The following is a 26,548-nucleotide window of genomic DNA, read 5'->3' as shown; positions in this document are numbered from 1 at the left end:
ATAAACTGCTTCTTTATTGACAAGTGTATCACTTACACGGTTCATATCTGATGCATTATTTTTAGTAAGTACTAAGATTATGTTAGATATTTTTAATGGGAAAGTAAAAAGCTATATCTACCGTAATTGTTCTCAGACCATATTTTATGTACCTAGAAAAATAACATACTAGCAAAAAATAGGAACCAGAATTGGTTCAAGATAAAGGCACTTGCCACCAAGATGACTACCTAGACCCAGTACCCATATGGTAGAAGAAGAAAACAGACTCCAAGTTGTTCTCTGACCCCCACACTATGGCATTTGGCAAATATGCATACACATGAATAAATAATACACTTTCAAAATGTAGTAATAAAAGTTAATATGGCTCCCTTATTTGCAATTAGATCCTTGAAAACTTGATAATAAGCAGTTAAATGATGAAAGTTCACATACTGGGGATCATTTGTCCAAGTTCTCTACTAGCCAGCATGTAGAACTTGAGGCTTGTGAGTCTATTTTCTTTTTATCTTCAGCCTGTATTTAAAAATAATTTATGTTGTAGATTGTGTTTTGTTGAATATAGCATGACTTATTAATGTCAGTATGTCTCCTAAAGTTTGCAGTGGGGAAGATTGGTTCAAGCCCATCAGCTGATTGGTTTAACTGTTTAATCATTTCCCTTGCTGCTGTTTTAGAGTTGGAGATTGAGTTCAGGGCCTCACATACACAACTTGTACTCTAACGCTGAACTACATCCCTAGTTCCTGTAATTTCTTTCATTTTTGGGGGGAGGTGCACACAATGTCAGAGAACAACTTTTTGGGAGTCAGTGGGTTCTGACGATCAAATACGTGGTTAGGCTTGTTAGCATGTACCCTTACCCATTAAGTCATCTCATTGATCCCAGGCTGATCTTATGATCTCTTGCCTTTACTTCTTGAGAGTATCCTACTGACATATGCCACCATAATTGGTTAATTTCTTGGTGATAGAATTTTATCAATAGTTTCCTTTTACTATGCTGAATGTTCCCACTTAATGCCAAGAGGCAATACAGATTACAGCTCTAAATTTATACACAATTCTTTTTTCATTATTATAAAAGTAACAGGGACAGGAAATATAGCTTAGTGGTAGAACTCTCATTTGGCATGTATAAGTCCCAGTTCAATCCTTAGTACTCTCAGACCAGAAGAACATCAATGATGATGGACATGAAGTATTTTCCTACTTCATAGACATTAATAAAAGTAATTTCTCCCCTCTTCCCCATGGAGGAAAAAAAAATCAGCCAGTAATTAGATTAGATATCTTGGCTAAGTTTTTACAGTACAAATTACAAAAATAAAGAAATTGCTTGTTTTCTTTCTTTCTTTCTTTCTTTCTTTTTTTGACTACCTTACTACTTGACAATGAATAATTGACATAATGGAGAGCACTTTAAATTTTAGTACTTGAATATTGTAGAATAAGAATGTCTGGTTGGTGATTTTTTTTGGATTCCTGGTTGAAGTTTTAGTTATAAAGCATTTGATTTTATGAGATTTTTGAGGTATGTTTCAATTTTTTTAGGAATATAAATAGGAATATCATGAGTATGATATTGGTAGCTAATTTATGATCACTTTAAGCTTTAAACCTCTTTTCACTGTTTTATGACAGTTCTAGATTCTTGGAAGGATGAAGTATGTGCCTATAAAATTTGTCATTCAGGAAGTCCATAGACACTATAGAACCTGAATCTGGAAACCATTCTGTCTCTGCATTTGCATCACTTCTATAACTCTTTAGATTTCTTTTTTTGAAGAGGAAATATGATCCATACACATCAAAAGACTTAAAATGCCTCAAAGTGTCTGACTATTTTATACCACAGTCAGGGTACAGCTGCTGTTAGACAAAGAACTCTGTGTGTCTTTGTGATTTCAGAGTCAGGTACAGACTTGTAAGAAATAGTCCCCATAGAAGCCTGCTTATTTTCTTAATGAGAAATAGAAAGGGGCTGTATCTGAGTGAGAGGGAAGGTGGAGAAGAGTGGGGCGGGAGCCATAATCAGGATATATTATGTAAGAGGGACCTATTTTCAATAAGAGGAGGGAAAAAGCAATCTTGAGAACCTTGTTTGCTCAGATGAATCCTAATGACTAAAAAAACATTTTCACTAACCCAAGAAATTCTAAATTGTGATTAGTATTGTAAATATTCTGAACAGTCTTATTAAAGCAAATTAAGTTACTTTAAATGAGAATGAATGTATCTAAAGATCAAGAGTGTCCTAGCTTTGTTGGTGGTGTTCTAAGTGCTGGGCTGACAGGAAGGAAGGGTCACTCATCATTAGTAGAACATACTCATTATGTATCTGTCTGGTGGGTAGTTCTCTACCCACTAGGAAGAACATAGTTGAGAGAAAAGAGACAGTGTGTATGTGAGCATTATGCATTAATAAATAGAAATTTTAGTGAATATTACTGGGGCAAAATTATTAGCAAATACTTAAAAATAAAGGATTATTCAAACTGTATGTTAATATCTTAATGAATTCCGTGATTCAATTATTTTGGGAACTTTGTTAAACATGAATATTTAATGATTAGCTATATAATTTTCTTTTTTTGCATTTTTTTGCATTTTTTAAAATTTATTTATTAAGGATTTCTGCCTCCTTCCCGCCACCGCCTCCCGTTTCCCTCCCCCTCCCCCGATCAAGTCCCCCTCCCTCATCAGCTCGAAGAGCAATCAGGGTTCCCTGACCTGTGGGAAGCCCAAGGACCGCCCACCTCTATCCAGGTCTAGTAAGGTGAGCATCCAAACTGCCTAGGCTCCCCCAAAGCCAGTACGTGCAGTAGGATCAAAAACCCACTGTCATTGTTCTTGAGTTCTAGTCCATGCCTATAATCCCAGCACTTGGGAAGCAGCAAGATTATGAGACCCTATTTCAAGGTCATGAGACCTTGAGTTTATTTTATTTTATTTATTTACCTAGTCATTTGCTATGCTAGGGATCAAACCCAGAATTCAGTATGGTAGGCAAACACTCTACTACTGAGGCATACCATCAGCCTATAAAGCAAAAAAGGTGTTCAGTTAGGTATCTGCTATCAAAGTTGATAGAGTGAGTCAGACATGGCAGTGTTTGACTTTAATGCCCACACTTGGGAAGCAGAGGAAGATGAGTCTCTGTGATTTTCACTAGCCTGGTTTACATAGTGAGTCAGCGCAGCCAGAGTTTAAAAAACAAAAATTGATAGACTGAGCCAACATCATTCTAAATGGAGAGAAGTTCAAAGCATGAACTAAAATCTGGAATACATGACAAAGATGTCACTCCTTACCTATTCAGTATAATATTATCTTAAGTAGAACAATAAGACAACTGAATTAAATCAAGGGGCTATAGATAGGAAAAGGGGAAGTCAAATATTTTCAGCAAAGTAGCAATATACAAAACTAACACAGAAAAATCAGTAGCTTTCTTATATATAAATGACAAATATACTGAGAAAGAAATTAGGGAAGCTAATGTCTTAGGTACATAATTCTAGCTAAGCAAATGAAAGACTTGTATAAGTTACTGAAGAAAGAAATTTTAAAAAGATAACAGAAGATGAAAACCGTTCCTATTCATGCATCAGTAGGGTTGATTTAGTAAAAATGGCTACTCTGCCAAAAGCAATCTAGAGATCCCCATCAAGATTCCAGTATAGTTCTTCACCGAAAAACAACAACAGCAACAACAACAACAACAACAACAACAAAAAACAACTTCACTTTGTAGGGAAGCACACATATAACAGCAACAACAAACACGCATACAAAAAATAAAACAAAGCAGAATAGATAAAACAATCTTGAATAATAAAATAACTATTGGAAGTATCACCATTACAGGCTTCAAGTTGTATTACAGATTTATAATAATAAAAACAACATATTGGAATAAAAACAGACAAGTAGATGAATGGAATCAAATTGAAGACCCAGACATAATTCCATACACCTACAGACAACTGATTTTTTTTTTCCTCAAAGAAGCCAGAAATATACTCTGGAGAAAATACAGCATCTTCAACAAATGGTGCTGGTCATATGGGATAGCTGCATGCAGAAGAATGAAAATAGATCTGTATCTACCATTTGCACAAAACTCAACTTGAAAGACATCAACCTAAAACATAAGACCAAGATAATCTCTGTCTGATAGAAGAGAAAGTGGGGGGTAGTCTTGAACTCATTGGCACAGGAACAACATTCTGAACAGGACACTGATAACACAGGCACAAAGAACATCAATAAATACCCCCTCATGAAGCTGAGAAGCTTCTGTACAGTAAAAGACACTATCATTTGGGCAAAATGCCAAACTACAGAATCAGGAAGTATCTTTACTAATTACACATCTAATAGAAGAACAATATGTAAAATATATAAAGAACTACAAAAGCTGACCATCGAAAAGCAAACCAGTTAAAAATGTGGTACAGAACTAAGCAGAACTAAAGTTCTCAAAATATGAAACACAAATGACTGAGAAACACTTAGAGATATGGTCAGTATCCTTAGCCATCAGGAACATGCAAATTCAAACTAGTTTGAGTTTCATCTTATTCAGTCATTAAGATCAATAAAACAATGGCAGCTCATGCCAACGAGGATGCTAGGAAAAGAGAACACTTGCTCATTATTGGTAGAAGTGCAAACTGGTACACCCAGTATATAAATCAACATGAAAGTTCATCAAAAAGCTAAAATTTAATCTACTATGGCTATACCATTCTGTACCCAAAGGACTCTACATTTTACTGCAGAGATGTTTCATCTGTATTTATAGAAACAACTTAGGTGTCCATTAACAACTAATGAATGCTGTATTGATTTGAATGAAAATGGCCCCCATAGACTCATAGGGAGTGCCATTATTAGTGGTGGCATTGCTGGAGGAAGTATGTCACTGGGGGTGGCTTTGAGGTCTTGGATGCTCAAGCCTGGCCTAATGGGGATGTCTCTTCCTGCTGCCTTAGGATCCAGATGTAGAACTCTCAGTTACTTCTCCAGTACCATGTTTGCCTGCATGCTGCCATTCTGCCATGCTTCCCTCCATGACAATAATGGTTTAGACTTCTGAAACTGTAAGCCAGCCACAATTAAATGTTTCCCTTTATAAGAGTTACCTTGGTCATGGCATCTGTTCACAGCAATAAAAACACTAAGAGAAAATGATAAAGAAAATGTGGGTGCCCCAAGGATTCGGTCCCAGTGCCCAGACAGAGTGGGCTGGGTGATGTTATGTGCCGAAAGAGAGCGGTGGGGCCGAAGTGGGGAGGGTTCTGGATGGAAGCTGGGTGGGCTAGGAAGAAAGAGGCAGTATCCAGGGTGTAGAGGCCCTACAGAGAGCCCAAGAAGGATAGAGGGCCAAGGAACCTTTGAGCTCCCCGTCCCAGGCTGGCGCCGCGGGCCAGAAACTCACCCCAACGCTGTGTCTCCTGGCGCCGAGAGATCAGGTCTCCGTGCTGGGTGGGCAGCTCGCAAACAGCAGAAGGAGGGAGAACATGAACAAAGAAGTCGGGACCACGAGGGGTGCACCCACCCACTGAGACAGTGGGGCTGATCTATTGGGAGCACACCAAGGCCAGCTGGACTGTGACTGAAAAAGCATGGGATAAAACTGGACTTTCTGAACATGGCGAACAATGAGGGCTGCTGAGACGCCAAGGACAATGGCACGGGGTTTTCATCCTACATAATGTGCTGGCTTTGTGGGAGCCTAGCCAGTTTGGATGTTCACCTTCCTAGATATGGACGGAGGGGGGAGGACCTAGGACTTACCACAGGGCAGGGAACCCTGACTGCTCCTTGGACTGGAAGGGAGGGGGAAAGGAGTAGGGGGAGGGGGAGAAGAGTGGGAGGAGGGGGAGAAGGGTGGGAGGAGGGGGAGGGAAATGGGAGGCTGGGAGGAGGTGGAAACTTGTTTTTTTTTTTCTCCTTTTCTCAATTAAAAAAAAAAGAAAATGTGGTACATTTACTTAATTAATTCCATTAATTTGGACCTGGCATAGTGAAACACACGTTTAATCCCAGCAATTTAGAGACAGAGAGAGGCAGGTGGATCTTTGTGAGCTTGGGGCTGGTCTGGTCTGTGTAGTGAATTTCAGGATAGCCAGAGCCCCATAGTGATATCCTGTTTCCCAGAAGGGGAGTAGGGTGCCAGTGGCCCTGTCAGAGGAGCAGCAGGTAGCATTTAAAGTTTGGGAAGCTACTCCACCAGGAAGCCAAGTTCCTATGGATGAAACTCAAACAGGCAAGACCCCAGAATGTCTCTTGCTACTGTTGTGTCTTTGCGTGTTTGCCTTTGGTATCTGGCATGGTGTGAATGGGTGTGGGGAGCTCTCTCCTGCCCTTCATGCAGTGTGATTGTTTCTTGGAAATATCCTGTTTTACTGGGCATTTTTACCTGTGTATTACTATGAAGATGATTGCCTTGTAAACTTTACCTTTTAGCTGAAGCAATGATTTTTATACAACAATAGTATTAGTTAAAATAGAATTAGTTAAAGTTGAGTGTCTTTAATAAATATTGTAAGGGATTATGATAGAGCTTAGTGGGAAAACTACTATGAATAAAAACAAGATTGCCTCCACTCCTAATAAAGCAGGTACTGGAGAGGATAGAGAATAAGAACTAGAAAATATCACACAGCTATTTTCTCTTGAGACTGACTTAGGTTAATGATTAAGAAAAACATTTGAGATCCAGAAAGCTCAGCTAGCTCAAATTCTTTTAATCTTAATGTTAGGAGATGTTTTCACAGATTTCAGTCTGCATCATAGTTAAAACAAAGCTTTAAATATGACTTAAGGTTAGGTTAAGATATTTTTGTTAATGACTTTGAGGTAGAAAATCTTAGAAAAGCACATAGTTGAGAGAAGGACTCGTTAAGGTCAGAGAACAAGAACAAAGCAGCCCAATTATTAGCTGAGGAGCCTTTCTTGGTAGAATGGGTTGGTGAGCAAAGATAATGATTAATTCCTTGTACCCATTTCTGCCTGCAGTTTCCTGATACAACAAACTGTTGATGAGTGGGTGAGGATTTAAAATAGAGCTGACGGATTCTTTTTCATATATAAAAGTTTAGATTTGTGATCTTCTAAGATATCTTAGAAGATTATCTTTTGAGTTAAGTAGTAAAATAATTGGTCCTTTCTATGTAACCACAAAATGCAACCTGCCAACAACAACAACAACAACAAAACTGGCTGAGAAAAATATCTTGCTTGCTTATACTCAGTTACTATATAGCAAGTTGCTTGGGTCCCAGGCCCAGGAGTAGTTGGCCAAAACAAAATGGACTCCATGTTTTTTTTTAATCTTACTGTTTGTTTGTTTGTTTTGAAATTTGGCTTTATGTTTTGAGAGAGAGAATGAACCTATTGGTTGGGTAGGGAATACAGCAAGTCTGGAAAGAATTGGAGTAGGAGAAAGAACATAATAAAAATATATTGTGTGTAGAAAATAAATTGATAGACTGTTAATCAAATTTAATATGGCAAATATACTTGAGTATTTTTGGAGGTTCTAGCAGTGAAGCATAGCTATTCATATACCTTTGACCAAAGAACCATCCTCTAATGGGGAAGGTCATCCTCTCCAACAACATACTCAGCTTCAGGCCGATACACTTGGGGCATTGAGGGAGGATGAGACACCTGCCTAACCAACCAGATCAGCCAAATCAGCCCTGGCAAGCAATGAGGTGACAGATTTCAGAGCCAGATCGCCTTCACATCCTGTACTTTGTGAATGACATATATTAATTTCACCAAAGGTATCTTTAAAAACCAAGTAAGATCAAAAAGGCTTGCCATTGTGTTTATGGTTATTAGATATGCATGTTGTGTTGTAGCCTCATATTAGAAGGATAAGCTTTCCTTGCTTATTTGTTCGACTATTTTCAGCAATGCAACAAATTCATGGTCTGTTTGTAATTCTCATAATGCTTGGTACTAAACAGACAGGGAGGCAGTGTTTTGCATCATAGAGTTCGACACTCTATTTACTGAGCCATTGCCATTACCTCACTAACCTTACCTGGCAGAGGTGGTGTTGTCTCTACTGGAATCTTTTCATATTTGCTAGTCATTCTCATTGGAAGGTCATTTATTCTAATAATGACTTCTCACTTGGTCTAAAATTCAAACAAAAGCTTTGCGGCTGTGAGATGTAGCTCATTTTAAAATTAACCTATTGTAAATCCTTAATGACTGAGAAATCCTGTAATTTGCTATGATTTCTGGTAGTGCTGCATGAGGAATAGCAAACAGTAAAAATGATACAGGTCGGAATGATATACACTTGGGAAGAGAAGGAAAAGCTCAGCCAATATGTTAATGTCCACTGCCCTTCATCAGTCACGCATCAGTTCATCCCATGCCTACGGACTTCTCAAGTGAAATGTTATCTTTGGAAGTAATTGATTAATACAGTTTATTATGCCAGAAGTAAAACTGTCCATAAGTGTATTCTACCTTGGCTTTTTACAATATCTTAGCTACCTAGAGCTCAGATTCCTTGAAGGAAAAAAAAAAGTACAAATTTTTGATGTACAAAGTCCTTGATTTTATTTTATTTACCTACTTATTTTCAGTGCTAGAGATCAAACCCAGGCCTTCAGGCACTCCAGAAAAGTACTTTACCATTGAACCACACCCTCAGTTCAAGAATTTGAATTGTGATAATAAAACACATTAGTTCCATCCTTATATAAATTATATAAATTCTCTAAGTTTGGTTTTTGGATCTAGAATTTCTCTGGATTTTATACACCCTAAATTAAATATATTAAAGAATCTTGTAGACATAGTATGTTTCTCCACCATCTGTTAAACACTTGTTGAATTACTTAACTCCTTTGTGCGTGTTTTTCTGTACATAAAATGAGACTACTAATAACACCTAGTTCCTAGAGTTCTAAGGATTCGAAAAAGTTAATTTGTATAAAGCACTTTGAGTAGTACTCAATACCAATGAAGTGACTGCCAGTAATTATTAGTCATCTTGGTATGCAGATGAACAACTAATTTACAGATAATGATGTACAGTATAAGTGAAAAGTGTAAGGTGCACTATGATAATTTATCTAAGTCAGAATGGTGGGAGGGGCTGCTTCATTTGGTCCTTTGAAGGGAGAATCAGTTGATAGAGGATATAATTAAATTTGCCTGTATTTTTAAACACTAAAAAGTTTAAATTTCTTTTTTTAAATTCACATTAAAATTTGTTTATAATAAATTTGCTTCTTGGTATACAGTTTTGTGAGTTTAGACGTGCATATAGTATACAGTACCACTGAAATCCTCAGGCAGAGCAGTTACCCCTGCCTCCAAAATTCTCATAAGATACTCCCTTGTCCTTGTTCACTTCTCTTTTACCCATTGCCACTGATCTATCCCTTTTAAAAAGATTTATTTATTTACTATATATACAGTGTTCTGCCTGCATGCCAGAAGTGGGCACCAAATTTCATTATAGATGGTTGTGAGCATCTGGGAATTGAGCTCAGGACCTCAGAGACATGACCCAGTGCTCTTAACCTCTGAGCCATCTCTACAGCTCTGCCACTTACCTATTTCTGTAACTATGTTCTTTTTTTTTTTGAAAATTCTCTCTTAAATTTTATTTTTTTTAAGTTTCTTTTTTTATATTTTTTATTAAGTTTATTTATTTATTAAGGATTTCTGCCTCCTCCCCGCCACCGCCTCCCATTTCCCTCCCCCTCCCCCGATCAAGTCCCTCTCCCTCATCAGCTCGAAGAGCAATCAGGGTTCCCTGACCTGTGGGAAGTCCAAGGACCGCCCACCTCCATCCAGGTTTAGTAAGGTGAGCATCCAAACTGCCTAGGCTCCCCCAAAGCCAGTACGTGCAGTAGTATCAAAAACCCATTGCCATTGTTCTTGAGTTCTCAGTAGTCCTCATTGTCAGCTATGTTCAGCAAGTCCAGTTTTATCCCATGCTTTTTCAGACCCAGGCCAGCTGGCCTTGGTGAGTTCCCGATAGAACATCCCCATTGTCTCAGTGTGTGGGTGCACCCCTCACGGTCCTGAGTTCCTTGCTCGTGCTCCCTCTCCTTCTGCTCCTGATTTGGACCTTGAGATTTCTGTCTGGTGCTCCAATGTGGGTCTCTGTCTCTGTCTCCTTTCATTGCCTGATGGTTAATCATGTCCTGTGAAATGGTTTACTTAATAGTTTATAGAGTGTTATTGTTTAACTATTACACGTTTCATTTGAAATTCATCCATGTTACTGAACTTACCCATAGATCTTATTTATTTATTTATTTATTATACAATATTCTGCCTGTGTGTATGCCTGCAGGCCAGAAGAGGGCACCCGACCCCATTACAGATGGTTGTGAGCCACCATGTGGTTGCTGGGAATTGAACTCAGGACCCTTGGAAGAGCAGACAATGCTCTTAACCTCTGTGCCATCTCTCCAGCCCTAGATCTTATTTCTTGATAATATTTCATTCTATAACCTTACTGTACTTTATCTGTTCACCAGACGAAGGGGTTGTATGTTATTTTCTGTGTTGTGCTATGCTAAAGTTGTGTTTGTCATATGGTTTGATATATTCTTTTAAGATAGAGTCTTATAACCCAGGCTAATAACTATGATCTCACTCCTGCTCTTCTTCCTCTGCTTATCAAGTGCTAAGATTACAGGCATGTACAGCCATGTCAGGCTTGGTTCCTATTTAAAATGATGATTTTAAAAATCTACTTAAAATACACAATTTTTATGTGGACTTTTACTTTCTCTTTTCTTGGAAAATACTTAAGATTGAAGTTGCTGGTTCTTGCGCTAAGTGTGGGTTGAACAAAACAACTGCCAAACTATTTTCCAACGTGATCATATCATTTGACATTTTCTACCTCTGATTTGTGAGAGCTCATTTAATTTGCTTATTTGTAGTCCTTCATGTTGTCAGTAGTTTCTAATAGAGCAATAGTGTAGAGTTTTGATCGCTAGGCCTCTGTGTTAAACTTTGAGGTTAGTATGACTTCTTCATCATTGTTCTTTTTAAAAATTATTTTGACTATCCTAGTTCCTTTGGCTTTCATATAAAATTAGGTTGTCAGTGTCTATTAATAGAAATTCTAATCATGCAGGTGGTACATGCCTGAAATCTCACCAGTTAGAGACTGAGGTAGAAAAATCATTACATTCAAGACCATCCTGGGCTCAATATTTAGGAAATAAAAAATTCTGTTAAGGTTTCCCTTGTAGTTGTGTTGAATTTGTAGATCATTTTGGGAAGAAGTGATGTAATAGTATTGGATCTTTCAATCTATGAATATATTCCTGTGTTTATTTATTTCCCTTTATTTCTTCCACTGGCATTTTGTAATTGGCAGTGTGTAGGTGCTACAATTTTCAAATCTTAGTTTTTTTGCGGGTGGTGGTGGTGGTTTGTTTTTGGGTTTGTTTGTTTGTTTGTTTTTGGATAGGATTTTAACTAGCTCAGGCTCGACTTAATCTTGCAGAAATCTTCTTGCTTCATCGTCCAGAATAACTGGGATTATAGGTGTCTATTACCATGCCCCGCTGAATTTTTAAGATTTATACCTAAGTATTTTGTGATTGTGGTTTCTAGTGTGTATGTGTATGTGAGGTTTCTAATATATAGCATACATAGAGGATATATATATATATATATATATATATATATATATATATAGTAAATATCCTTGTGTTCTGTAACCTTGTTAAACTTATAATTGTTAAAAAAAAAACCTCTTTATATTCCTTCTATGTAAGTGTTGCTTTCTGTAAATCATGACAAATGTATTTTTCTCTTTCCAGCCTGGTAGATATTTTCTCTTAAGTGAGAATTATAATAAGGTTTTTATTTTTCTAAAGCCAGTCTAGCTTTATATAAGAATTAATGGGATAGGAAACAGTTTGTGAGACAGCAGTGTCTTGGACTATGAATTTTAAACCAGGGTAGTAGACAAAACAAATTTTAGGTAGAATCCATAAGCCCTCTAATGGATTGAATAGAAGGAAAAATGAAGAGGAAGAGTCAGGGCACCTGAGTTTCTGCCATGAATTGGGTGAGTAATACTGCCATTTTTTAGACGATGAGAAGAAGAAATAGATTTGGAAGAAGATGACAAGTTGAACATGTTAGATTTGAGAAGTCTTTGGAATGTTCAAATAAAGGTATGTAATAGGGGTAGGGCCTGTATTTCTGTGGTAGAGTAATTAGCAAGCTTGAGACCCTAGTTTTATCCTTTAAAAGCAAATTATATCAGGTAGGAAACTAGAATATGAAAGCTTATGGAATGGAATTTGTAGACTGTAAGAGTTTGGGAGTGTGTCAAAACTATATTGAGACTCTGAAGGGCTTATAGGTGACCTCTCTTACACACACATCATACTCTGAGTTGTCTTTATTTTGGTCCTTTAGTACACTAAGATTATGTAAGCTTTTACCCTAGGTCTTTGGACCCATTGCTCACCACTAATTTGAAGCATGTTTTTCTTTTTTCCAGTCTATTCCCATGTATTTTACTCAGTTATTTTTCTATTTCCATGATAAAACATTGTGAGCAAGTCATCTTATAAAACAATATATTTAATTTGGGGCTCATTTTTTTTTATAGGGATAGAGTTTGTCTTCATTAGGGTTTTTATTGCTCTGAAGAGACACTGCAACCACAGCAATTCTTATAAAGGAACACATTTAATTGGGGCAGGTTTACAGGTTCACAGGTGTAGTCCATTATTGTCATGACAAGAAGCATGGAGGTGTGTAGACAAAGGTGGTCCTGGAGAGTAGCTGAAAGTTCTATATCTAGATCCACAGGCCACAGGAAGAGAGAGGCGCACTGGACCTAGCTTGAGCTTTTGAAACCCCAAAGCACACCCCAGGAGACATACTTCTCCAACAGGGCCACACCTCCTAATGCCACTCCCTAAGCATCCAACAATATGAGCCAATAGAGGCCAATCTTATTCACACCACTACAGAGTCTGTGACCATTGTTCAGTGAGCTGACAACAGGCAGGCATGGTGCTGGAACATTAGCTAAGAGTTCTCAGCTGTGGTGCTACACCCTAGCCCTGGTTTACTTTAGCTATCTGTCAACAGGATTAGCTGGTTGAGGAGCTGAGGCTCATGACCTCTTGCATTTAATAAGCACTGTTCCCCAAGGGTCTGTTCTAGAGCAAGTACTAGGACAGGAAGGAAATGAGTGACTTTTGTGTGATCTAGATGAGGGGTTGGGATCTCATTGTGCAATCGTTTCAGCACCTCAAGCGGTGTTTGCAATTACTTGATTAGTTGCCCTCCCATACACTCTATATAAGTTAATAAGTAGATTTAGAGATTCGGGATATGGAAAAGGATGAAGGAAAATAGTTGAAGACAGAAGTTATTCCACTTTCTCTTTTTACATTCCCACAGACACTGAACTAAGTCTTAAAGAAATGCTTGGCAGCCCCATTTATTCAGCAGATAGACTGAGTTAGCTAAACATTTTGTTCTACACAAACAACATAGCATGCATTGAAATAACATCTCAAGCCTTGGAATCAAATATCAACATGCTTATTCTACATCGATTTATTTTTCATACAGTCCATGTTTTGTTTTGTTTTTTAAACAAAATAACTGTCAACTATTCAGTTTTGCAAAGATCTACTAATACACTGAGAACCCTTGCTTGATAGAAACAATTTGTATTCCTTCTGATGAATAATTTGCATGGTTGCATTATGTCGAGCACGTGTCACAGTGTTTCCCTAAAACATTAAGACAATCACAGCTCTTTTACATTACTGCAGCTTCCTTTAAGTGGCTGCAGCTTCCATGTGCTCTCTTGCAAGTTGGTTTAGCTCTTAGTCTTCATTGCTATTTGGAAGCTATGAGGAATTGTCTTCTAGCTAACTGTTACCTATTATTTTTTATACCTTTGTTTCAAAAGCTAGCCTGATCATTTTTATCTTTACTAAAACGGTATATTTAAGATTGTAAAGTTAAACATACATAGTGCTGGAATGTTGAAAATTAGTAGATAGAAGAAAAAAGAAACCACTGCTATCACGTTGCATTTGACCTGTTCAGTTATTTTATATGCCAGTTGATTTTATTTTGAATAATAAACATGATTTGAATTTATTGGGAGGTATTAAACTGTAGTTTAATGTGAATTTAATATCCTCAAGTTGTAATATGTCCATAATGACTTTAAGATAAACAAAGTGGGATTTGTAACTTTCCGCTCTTTAATTGTTTAGTCTTCGTGGCTTAAGACCTGGATGAATGGTTTAGAGACCTTATCATTCCTGAGTATACATCTCCTGTTGCTGTGTTGCTGCCCAGCAAATACAGGGATGGTACTGAGAAGCAGTTTATTATAGACGCCCAAGTGACAATAGATATTAGTGGAGGTTATTTTAAAGGTTCTGGCATGCTTCCGAGTGTTTTGTAAAGGCAGTCCTATCATGGCTCTACTCTAATGATTCTCAAAGGAAGTCAGCTTTATTCAGATCTCTTGGTATCATGTGGAAAACTTATCATTTCATTTCTGAGTTGTTTTTATTTTCTCTGACTATAAATACTAAAAAATGAATGAAGATCATAAAACCAAAAGGTTTTAATTAATTTTCTTTAGCTGTTTTTTAAAATCCACTTTACGTCATGCTGTAGAGGTATAAATTATTGAATTATTATTATTATTGAATTATCAAGAAGCAGAGTTTTATCTTTAAAAAAGAAAAGGTGACCATTTTAGTTTAACGTCACTAAAGGTGGTGGAGACCTCCCAATTGTAAGTCAGTGTTCTCAGTGGTAGTGCTCTTCCCCACGTCCTTGCCCTTTGCTCCCTCTGTGGCCCTTCCTTAGCATAGCTAGACTGTTGAAAAGTAACCCTTAGACGGTCCCACAGAGAGTAGAAAAAAGCTAAGCAAGATCCAGTCTGAGAATCCTTGTGATCAAACTTGGAGTTCTTGAGCAGCAAAATAATGAAGATGGTGCTTCTTAAACAACATCACTTTTTAAAAAAGATATTTGCGGGGTGATCCATGTGTGTCCCTTTTAGGGTCCTCATGTTGCCTAGCTTCTATGGGGCTGTGGGTTATAATCTGGTTATCATTCGCTTTACATCTAATATCTGCTTATGAGTGGGTACATAATACTCATATTTTTCTGGGTCTGACTCAGAATGATTTTTTCTAGTTCCATCCATTTGCCTGGAATTTCAAGATGTCATTGTTTTTTACCGCTGAGTAATACTCCATTGTGTAAATGTACCATGGTTTCTTTACCTCTTCTTTGGCTGAGGGTTATCTAAATTGTTTCCAGGTTCTATTACAAATAACGCTGCTATGCACATAGATGGGCAAGTGTCCTTGTGGTATGATTGAGCATCCTTTGGGTATATGCCCAAGAGTAATGTAGCTGGGTCTTGGGGTAAATTGATTCCCAATTCTCTGAGAAACCACCATACTGATTTCCAAAGTGACTGTACAAGTTTGCACTTCCACCAGCAGTGGAGGAGTGTTTCCATATTCTTTCCAGCATAAGCTGTCATCAGTGTTTTTGATCTTAGCCATTCTAACAGGTATAAGATGGCATGGATCACCCTGGGAAGGGGAAATAAATGAGCTTTCCTGAGATAGAGGGGAGAAAATTGGAGATGAAAACATAAGGGATGGGGTAATTGAGTTGCAGGAGGTGTTGTAAAACAGTGCAAGAGGTACCTTGGCAGATTGTAGCCCAGGGACTCCATGGAGGGTGAGAGACAGACATGCCATACAGACCTTGCTCATGTGGAGGGGTTTTATTGAGAGAAAGGGAATGGGAAAAGGAGGGAGGGGAGGAGGGAAACCAACCTCTGGGAACGGGTGGCAGAAGGGGCAGGGGAAAGACAGGAACAGCACAATTGCCTATCTCTTTTTGTTGTTGTTGTTTGGTTTTGTTTTTCGAGACTGGGTTTCCCTATGTAACAGTCCTAACTGTAGATCAGGCTGGCCTCGAATTCACAGGGATTCACCTGCCTATGCCTCCCGAGTGCTGGGATTAAAGGCGTGCCCCTTAAAGGGGCTTGTAGTGCTTGCACACAGACTGCGTAGTGACATAGCAGCCATAGGACCCTTAGCTGGCCAGGGTTCTGCCTGAGTGCATTCTGCCAGGTGACAGAGGGCAGGCCAGAATAATGCCTGAATTCTAACAGGAGGGGATGGAGAGGGAGAGCGATGAAGGAGATATCTTGATAGAGTTGGCCATTATGGGGTTAGGGAGAGACCTGGTGCCAGAAAGATTCCCAGGAATTCACAAGGATGGCCGCAGTTCAGGCTCCTAACAATTGTGGAGAGGATGCCTGAACTGGCCTTCTGTAATCAGATTGTCTGTCATCATAGAACCTTCATCTAGTAACTGATGGAAGCAGATACAGAGATCCACAGCTTGGGTCTAGCTCCAGGAGTCCAGTGGAAGAGAGGGAGGAGGGAATATAATAAGGAGGAGCGGGGTCAAGATCATTACAGGGAAACCCACAGAGACAGCTGACCTAAGCTCGTGGGAGCTCACAGACTCGGCTAACAGCAAGGGAGCCTGCATGGGACTGAACTAGGCCCTCTGCATGTAGGCAACAGTTATATAGCTTGGTCTGTTTGAGGGTCCCCTGCAGTGGGATCTGACCCTGGTGCATGAGCTGGCTCTTTGGAACCCATTTCCTGTGGTGGGATGCCTTGCTCAGCCTTGATGCAGTAGGGAGGAGCTTGGTCCTTGTTGGCTCCCATAGGAGGCCTTATCATTTCTGAAGAGTGAGTAGGAAGCAGCAGGGGGAGGGGAAACTGACTGGTATGCAAAAGAAATAAAAAGTAAAAACAAAACAAAACTGTAGTCTGTACTACTAGCCATCTAGAGGAAAATGGGTAGGTCTTCCTTGCAGAAGCCGGTTAGTGAGTGTATAAGGAAAGAAGGGAGTTGAAAAGTCCCCCAGAACACTTCACTTAGTAATCACTGTAGGCAGGTTTGTGGATGGATGAGTGCTAAAGACAATGACCGAAATTTGAAGAAATGGAGTATATGCATAGCCTCAGAAGATATACCTAAGAAATTTATTAATTATGTTATGAATAAATTCCACATTGGACTGGAGAGATGGCTCAGTAAGAGTACTGGCTGCTCTCCCAGAAGACCTGGGTTTGATTCCTTGTATCCACAGGATCATTCATAACCACCTGTAGCTCCAGTTCCATGAGATGTGACTCCTTTTCTAATCTCTGCTGGCACCAAGCACTCAAGTGGTACACAGAAACAAACATGCTGGCAAAGCATCCATACACATGGATTTTAACAATAAGTGAAATAAGCGAACCCCACATATCTTTAATAACCCCTTTCCAGGAAGCAGACGTTCATAAGTGAGACTAAGCACATGACTCACACCAGCCAATAGAGAAGAGAAAGGAACCTGGCGAATAACCACCCTGACTAAGTAGAGTTACTGTCACCAGTAACACCGTTAGCTAGTATAGTGTGGGTAGGACCAGAAGGGCGCTCCTTGCCACACCCAGAAGTTCTTTACCAAGGGCAAACAGGGAAAAAGTCCTACTTTGAACATCATTCTTGAAATTTCTACTTGGCATTCTTTAAGTATCCAGGGAACTGGGTTTGATGGCGCAGGCCTATAATCCCAGAGCTTGAGGGGACTCAGGTGGGAGGTTACCATGATAAGAGGCCAGCCTGGGTCACAGAGCATCAGTAAGTAATGAAAAAACTGAGGACTGTCTGAGTAATTGCTACAGATTGGGAGAAACTAGTATGTGGCAATTAAATCCAGGTGGTTTTCTGGATTGAGTCCTGTTATAGATAATGACACAGAAGTCCTGATAGTCTTTATGTTATACCAATGTTATTTTTTTTAGAGTTGGTAACTATACACTGATAAATGGAATATAAATGTTAGCAGAAAGTAGCAGAAGAAAATAGAAAATTCCCCCTACCACATTTGCAACTTTTCTGTCAATCTAAAATCATTCCATGTTAAATGGTAAGAAAGTAGAAACTCCTGATGGCCTTCTTGGTATATGGGTAATTTTGTTTTGTTTTAATGACATCAGAGCAAACAGGAGCCACTTGATACAGCCGGCTGACCTGCAGGCCCCTGTCCTACCACCAGAAATAGAACTATTCCCACCCTCTTTGTGCAAGCTGCCAACACTTAGCATGGCTTTTGAGGTTTTATTGTGTGTTCTCATTCAGATTATTAAATCAGTTTATAATATAGTAATGGGTATAGTGTGATTCTAATTTATAAATATTTTATTCTTTTTACTATTAAGCACTCATTAACTGGAACTAGGATAACAGAGTTGCTGTAGAAGACCGACAGGGGTCCTCTTTTAGTCAGTGATAATGTAACTGGCTGAAGATGAATATGGATACTAAAATTGAGTCACTCCTGTACCTCATTCATTTTTTTCAATGAGACCATTAGTGGAAACTTTAGTTTGTGCATGTATGAGAGATACTATTTTTATCAGTTAAATATATTTACCACCAAATCAAATGTTACCTTGAAGTCTGTCTCTAGTGGGAATATAATGTATATAGAACCATTTCTTGTTGAATATGGACATAAATTAAAGTTAGTAGTAACAGGTACATGCATTTTCTAGAAAGATTTTCCTGGATTCCTAATACTTGGCCAAGCAGCTGCAGTAGATAATTAATAATGCTACTCAATTGATGTGGTCAGACCAAACTACACTTAATTTAAAACAAGTCTGAAACTGAGAACACAAGAGTGATACTCTATGATACTTAACCCCCAGTTGCTAGCCAGTGAAAGAACCAATTGCACTCGTTGACTAGCAAGCTAGATAACATTCTTCTAAAATGCCAAAGATATAATTTTGTTGACAGCTGCTTTCAGAGTACCTTTTCATGTCAGCACGATTCTATTCGTGAGTTTACTTATAAAGTTGCTGAAAGAAAATAAGCAATGTTTCTTGTTAAAAGAAGTAAAAGATGATAATACAACTAAGGGGAGAAAGCTATTGAGTCGTTATATGATCAGAAGATAATGTTATCAGGGTATCCATAGAACTTACAGCAACCTTCAGATGCTGTGCAACCTTATCAAAACCCTAACTATCTCTTGCAGAAGGGGAAAAGTTGTGCTAGAATTCATATGAACTCTCAGGGATTCTACATAGTAAGGTTGGAGTCCTAGCTTCCACCTGCCGCAAAGCTACAGTGGTTTAAATGTCACACTTCATCACTGACAAAGACAGGTAGATCACAGGATCTAACAAAATAGCCCCACCTCCAAAGGACAGATGTGCTAGCACACACTGTGATCTCATAGTACTTGGGAGATTGAGACAGGAAATTCATGAATTTGAGGACATGCTGAGCTATATAGGAAACCTCTCTCTCAAACAATAGCAAAAGCAACTAGAGTGGTCAGTGGAATAGGAAGTCCAGAAATAAGTCCTCAACCTACAGACAAATGATATTGCACAAGGTAACATGATTACACAGCAGGAAAAGCTGATTTCCTCAATAAAAACTTCTAAGAAAACTGAACCTGCAAAAGAAAGAGGCTAGACCTTGCCCCTCTACCGTGTAAAAAATTAACTCCAAACTCGATTAAAAACTGAAGCATAAGACCTTAAACAATTGAGTATCAAAGGATTAAAAAACAAAACAAACAAAAATAGGAACACTTTGGGGAAAAAAATCTGGCAGTAACTTATTGGATGACACTAGAATCACAATCAACAGAATGGAAAATGAATAAGGACATCAAACTTAAAAACTCTGCTTCTTGTCATCAGAGCAAAAAGGTGTCCTATAGGATAGAAGAAAAGAATTATATTATCTGATGAGAGTTAATGAAAATTCAACAACACCAAATCCTTGATTAGAAATATAGGCACCCAAACTCAAAAATAAATAAAAAAGAGTCCAAAATAACTAAAATATTTTGTCGTTCAAATATTAATATCTATTAAATTTGTCTTCTTCCAATTGTTTTGTAATATATATCCCCTGTTAAAATAATAAATTGCTCAAACTAATATATATGAATTCATATTCAAGTAAGTAGAAAAAGCATGACAAGTTTTCTTTTTTGTGGAATCCAGTGGGCGGGGCATCAAAATAAAAGAAAATTGGTTAAGATCTCTTATCCTGTAGTTCACTGGGGGAACAAGGGAAGGGAAATGGGAGAAGTAGTTATGGTCAAACATGTCATGTGCACAGATGCAAACCTCCAACTGAATTATGTTAATTTTTATAGTTAACATATGCTAATGAATTTTTTTAAAAAAATACGTAAACGTATCTGAACAAAGGCTTCTGATTCCAGCACTTGGCTAAGACAGATCACAAGTTTGAGGCCAAGATGGCTACAAAGTGGGACCCTCTTTCATACACCTACCCCTCTTCCCAAATGGCAAAGGAGTTAAATAGATAGTTTTCCAGAAAAGGTATACATCCAGTAAGCACATGCAACCAAGAACCATAGTGTCATAACATCTGGCGCCTGTCAGGATGGCCAGCATCAAAGGATGCACTGTCAGTAATGTGATATGGTTTAGCCATTTTGGATAATAGCATAAAAGTTACTTGGAAAATTAAAAACTTGAATTACTATATGATCCAGCAGTCTCACTTCTGGGTACATATCCAAGAGAATTTAAAGCAGGTTCTCCAAGTAATAACCATACCCTTATTTTCTCACAGCTCTAGCTGCCGTAGCAAAGAGGTAGAAAAATGTCCGTCAGCAGATGAATGGCTGAAGAAATTTAATGCATGTCTATAATGGTATATTATGTAACCTAAAAAGGAACTCCATCCCATGCTACGATGTGAATGAATCCCAAGGATGCTGTGCTAAAGCAAAATAAACTGCTTTAGAAACATGATTACTATGCAGCCCTACTCATTTGAAATGTATAAAGTAGAAAGGGTAGAAAATCACAAGCAGAAAACAGGAAGGTCTAGGTATGTAGGAGGTGCACAAGCTGGAAAAGTTGGCTATACAGCAGTGAATGTGTCTAGTACTGCTAAACTATGCCCTTAAAATGCTTAGACAGGATGTTGGCTTTCTTAAAACTTTCTATTTAGTTATACTTTTACTGATTTTCTTTTTTGTATCAGGCACTTTCTTCCCATGACCTAGTATATTAGAAAATCCTTTGCTTTTAGAGATTAGAAAATGTAGACTTTGAAAGACTTAGAAATTCAGTTCTGTTAAACCTTGCATGGCATAACCCGGAAGTGGTTGCCTAGATTGAATGAGTTGCCCAGTGCCTGTATATGAGTAATGAGTCAAAAGTGCAAGGAGATGGACTCCTGCTAACTCAGGGAAGGGAGACTAGAGTGTGGATTATCTTAGGGCACAGCCAGATGGCTGGACATCCTTAGCCTATTGAAAATGCAAATGATCCAGCGAAAGCAACTCGTCTAGAAGGAAGGAAAGCAGTTTGAAAGTTTTTATCACGACACACCCTAATCTGTGAACTGAAAGCAGCTTTTAAAAATTTGCATCCCTTCATCTTCCTAGGTGGTAGTGAATATGTGGGCAGAAAATGAGAGCATTTCAAATAATGTTAATGAAGTTTAGTGATTACAATCTACCATATTGTGAGGGAGAGTTGTTAGTTCTGAAGGATGAAGACGGAATTCAAATATTACCATGACTGGCATTTGATTGGAAAAGTGCAAAGATAAGCTTAGGTTCCTTTTATGAAAACCATTCTCCCAGCCTGATGGAATATCTTTTAAAACTTACCATAGTTACCATGGAGACTTGGTGGCTTTGATAGAGTATGTTGTAATCCATATTCAATCATGTGAAGTAAAGAAGCCAAGAAACACACCAGCTAAAGTCAAATCCATACTCTCTGGGAAGATGAAAAGGGAAAATAGCCTAACGAGTAGGTTTAGGTTAATTATCACTGCCTGAAAATTAAAATTTAGGAAGCACATTGCCTGAAGTTGATGCTAGTGTTTATTTTTTATGTGTAGTCCTTTTACCTATAATAAAGAGATTTTCTTGGGCTTTGGCATAGGAATTTAAATGATAAGATCATTCTGAAAGTTGATGAACCTTAAGCGGTATACTCAGTTTCTGAAAGCCAGAGAAACACAGACAGGATTGCAGGCATTGTCCCCATGGTAACATATTTGCATTTGGCCCAGAAGTGGCAGCTTTTTTGCTTAGCTTCTTTTAATTGCTATATATTGACAGCCATTTTCACAACTCTGAAGTGTCAGATATATGAGCATGTGTACTGGGAGTGTGCACCGTATCTTCAGGCTTGATTAGACACTTCAGATGACAAAGAGCTCTTCTTGAAGAGCTACTGAGATGTTTTTGGCATTTCCTAATGTGTCTGTCACATAGTGGAAGCAAAAAGCCTTTCAAATGATTTAAATATTTTCATCAATTCTTTCTTAAAACAGGTGACAAAAGAACTAAAACAGTACGACAACAAAATTATAGAATGCAAATTTGAGAATAACAGCTGGGTCTTTATGAGACAGAGAATAGACAAAAGTTTCCCAAATGCCTACAACACAGCCATGGGTAAGTATGAACAGTAGCCATTACATTAAATTACAGAGTATTATGGCGTCAGAAGCCACATGTATGGTTGGTGCTGTCCTGCTTGATGAGGTAAACAGTCAGGCAGAACCTTGCTAACCTCTAGTCAGTTGGAAGTTGTCCTCCTTGAGCTGGGGAGCTGCCTGTGTGCCTGCGAGGGCAAAAGAGGGCAGGGAGGTGGGTACACACTAGTTGAACTTAATGAATGACAACAACAGTGGAAACCACGATAATTTCTGATCTATTCAAAACTATTAAAACCATTATTTGCCAGATGGTAAGAAACAAAATTAGCAAGGAAAAATGTAATTTCCCAGTTCCTAAAATAACTTTACAAACAATGGAGAGAAAGTAAATGAGAACCATTTTTAAACATACAAACTGCCCTGCTGTTTTTCAGAATGTTCTTTGGATATAATCTGAATGCCTTAGAGATTTAGAAAAGTTTATTGTTTTCATGAGGAACACCACAAATCTACAAATTCATCTGAGTTCTAATAGTAGACATAATGGAAAAGGTCGATAAAAGGGACAATGGAAGATTGAAGGTTAATAGAGTTTGTCTAGTGTCCATTGCTGATGGTGATGATGATCACAAGAAGCAGAGGAGAGAGGAAGAGAGAGAGCACGCCAATGCAGGCTTTTCACCTTAAAAGATACACTTTCACATTCAGGGCCTTTTATTCATTTTTTTTTTTTAAGTAGCCTCTGTGCTCTGACAAAGTGAGTTCATTTCATTGTCTTCCCCCAGCCCCAAAAAGTCAAATAGATAAATAAAATGAAAAACATTGCCTCTAAATTTTGATTACTCAAAGAAAAGAAAAAAACCTCCCTATTCCCAGTAGTGGCTGTTGCTGTTGTATTTCCCAGAATGAACATCCTTCTGAGAGAAGGACTTGAAAACTTTAGTGTCCAAGTTTTAGTTGAGTAGGAACTTCCATGAGGTGTGCTGTACTGGATTAAAATCCCTTAACATTTTTGCTTAAAATTAATGCTCCAGCAAAGAGTAAGCACTAGAAAAGCCCCTAACCTAAAGCCCAATGGTAAAATGCCAGGGTTTTCCGGAGCTGCATGGAGACCACCCTCTGCCTGTGTTGAGTCAGTTGCCTTAGTGATTTACCTGAGATGTTGTCCCCTTTGTCCACAGCTGTGTGCAACAGCATCTCGAACCCTGTCACCAAGGAGATGTTATTTGAGTTCATTGACAGATGTGCAGCAGCTGCCCAAGGACAGAAACGGAGATATCCCCTGGACCCTGACACGGAACTCATGCCACCCCCACCACCCAAGAGACTGCACCGGCCAACCTAGTCCTACTGACCTCATGCTCAAGAGGAAAGAAGAGTGAGAAGAGCGCTGCCGCCTCATTTTCACAGCCAGAGGGTGAAAGAGACAAGTGTGGCTTAAGGGAAGCCGTGGAGCCAGCCTGTATATATTTGTTACATTTGGTTTCTCAGAACCACAGTGCATCATGGACCTAAATATTTTATTTATACCTGATAAATTCAGCCTTACCTTGTGGAGTTTGAAGATTGAAATATCCAAAGGTTTAAATCAGATTGAAGTCAGTGAAGTAGAGGCCTTGTTTGTATGTGAACAGATACCTTTACATTTGATTCACAACTAGCAATCTGAAACTGTGAGCACATTGAGTTTTTTAGAAGTTGGATTTTAAGTTTTCCTCTTAAAAATGTAGACAGTGACATTAAAAATTCTCGCTGTCACTTATCATGGATTTCCTATATTTCTGAATTTTCTATATTCTGAACAATGACAAGGTCAAGTATTATGCACATTAAACATTTTGGTCTGGCTATCCCATTTTAAAAAGGTTTTTGTTTTGTTTTTGGTGTGTGTGTGTGTGTGTGTGTGTGTGTGTGTGTGTGTGTGTGTTTGGGTGGGTGGGTGAGAGGTAAAAGTAAAACAATAACAGCCCCTCCCCCCAATGAATTGTATCCTTTCTTTAGAAAGTACTTTGAGTATTTTTACCGTTTCCCTTGTTTGAGCCACAGTGTCAGATGTCTGGTGTTCAATCCTGGCAGTGGTTTTGAGTTACTATGTGCACTTAGATGATAGAGCCCAGGCCCCTCGTGTGCTGCAGTCCTTAGAACATCGCTTCCTTCAGACGCCAGGGCCCTTGTGCTTTACCTCAGTGGGATCATCACACACCACTCACTGTGATCTCTGGGAGCAATAGCAAACACAAATGGTGTTGTGTTAGTTCCCTCAAACAAAGCGTCAGAAGCAATAGTGGCTTATTTCTTTAGTTGGAAGGTAATGTCAACTGAAGAAGATGTTGTCTCTAGGAAATGCTGTCCTCCCTCTGGATAGATGCAAATGCATTGCAGAGACTGATCATGGAGGACAAGATGATACTTCCACTGTTACAGTTGCACCTGTGTCTGGGGGATGATATTTCAGTGATGTGGCTTCACTTCTGTGTTTACTATAGACAGTGGGTTTAAAAGGCAGCTAATGGTCCCTGACATTGTAAAAAAAACAAACAAAAAACTGTTCTGATTGGCTTGTGAGGGAACTCAGAACTAGCAAACAGCTTAATGTATTTATTTTTAGAGACACAGGTTTTAAGGATATGTATTTAATTAAAACAAATTTTCATGATCTGAATTTTTATATATGTATAAGCATATCTGTTAAAGTATATGCAACAGTGTATATTCTTGTACTGATACAGCCAGAAGTGACAACCCAAATGCGCTACCTAGCAGACTGAGTATCTGATGAAATTTTCATTTGAGTAGCACAGAAGAACCAAAACTGTATTTATATGAGCCTGAGTTTTAATGTTTTTAAACCTTTTCTTCTGCAGTACTTTTCTACATGGAATACTAGGGCTGTGCTTGAGCTTATGCCTCTGTTGTTCCCAAGTTATGTAATGTGTAGCAAATTTATTCAAAATGCTGTTTTAATGATTTTTTTTTCTAGATTGCTTTTGTATATTTGAGCACTGAAGGGATTTAAACTCCTGCCTGCTACAGTGATTGTTGAGGGGAAATTGGCAAGGTTTCTTCTGTCTTTCACATGGTGGATCCAAAGCTGCCTGTGGGTTCCAGACAGTCTAGTGTCTGCCTCAACAGGGTCGGTGGCTTTGCATCCATCATCCATGGTCTACTCCTCAGCTGCTGCAAAAGCAGAGCCCCTTCAGCCCCTTCTCAGAGTAACAAGCTTTTGCCGGTGATCTTAATAGAATCAAAATGTTGATGGTAACTCTAACATCTTAAATGAATTTTGTGGAAAGAGCTTTGTATAGGACTTACTTTTTCAGTTTATCTTTTTCTTTCAATTATGGTAGCATTATAATCATTGGTCTTCTCAGCAGATTCCATGTAGTCCCCAGACACACGGCCTTCTCAAGTATAATAACACAGTTAGGTTGTTGGGGGAAACCTGGAGGCAGGACTTGGACATCTAAAGGAAATGTTCCTTTCTTTCTGAGGGCGGTTCATCCCTTCTCAGCTCATGGTACGTTTTCTTTAGCTGACGTCTTCTAGACAAGAGTAAGAAGACTATTTTCATGAGTTATCGCACGTAAAAGCTTGCTTTTTGTTTGGGAAAAAAAAATGTGGGTAACTACTGCCTGGATGGTGACTTTGCTTTCCATGAAATACTCAGAAATGCCAGAACATTCCTTCCCTAATTGTGTGTCAGTGTGTAATGTAATAAAACTACTGATGTGAAATAACAGTGTGTCTTTCCTGTCTCGCTGGAGTGACTTGGTAACCCTTCTGCTGCATTGACCCTTGTTGCTGCCTGCCACACCTCGGATGCTTCATCTGACTAGTTTCACTCTAAAGACTAAAGATTTGGAAGATCTCTTTTGCCCTCTGAGAGACTTGATTGACATGGCAGTAGCTGTTTGAAATCTAGGGTGGAGGTGCTTTCTATATTTCTGTGCATTTACCCCATCCCAGCAGTCTA

At 38.6% G+C, this 26,548-nt stretch overlaps 1 protein-coding gene across 5 annotated transcripts in view; it reads left to right on the top strand.

The window, feature by feature from the left end:
* Rngtt (RNA guanylyltransferase and 5'-phosphatase) overlaps window positions 1-26,312 on the top strand; it is a 183,759-nt gene extending 157,447 nt beyond the window's left edge. For 4 of the 5 annotated variants that reach the window (XM_075971255.1, XM_075971252.1, XM_075971253.1 and 1 more), the window contains 2 exons: window positions 22,468-22,591; window positions 23,757-26,312. In XM_075971255.1, coding sequence (XP_075827370.1) covers window positions 22,468-22,591; window positions 23,757-23,920 — 288 coding nt within the window. In that variant the 3' untranslated portion in view covers window positions 23,921-26,312. The remainder of the gene's footprint in view (window positions 1-22,467; window positions 22,592-23,756) is intronic. The other variant, XM_075971256.1, reaches the window with a different exon arrangement.
* Window positions 26,313-26,548: the final 236 nt, after the last annotated feature.

The sequence above is a fragment of the Microtus pennsylvanicus genome, chromosome 5 (genome assembly GCF_037038515.1).
Source record: "Microtus pennsylvanicus isolate mMicPen1 chromosome 5, mMicPen1.hap1, whole genome shotgun sequence".
Taxonomy (NCBI): Eukaryota; Metazoa; Chordata; class Mammalia; order Rodentia; family Cricetidae; genus Microtus; species Microtus pennsylvanicus.
Note: the sequence above shows the minus strand (reverse complement) of the source record. Positions and strands in the feature narration are given on the sequence as shown.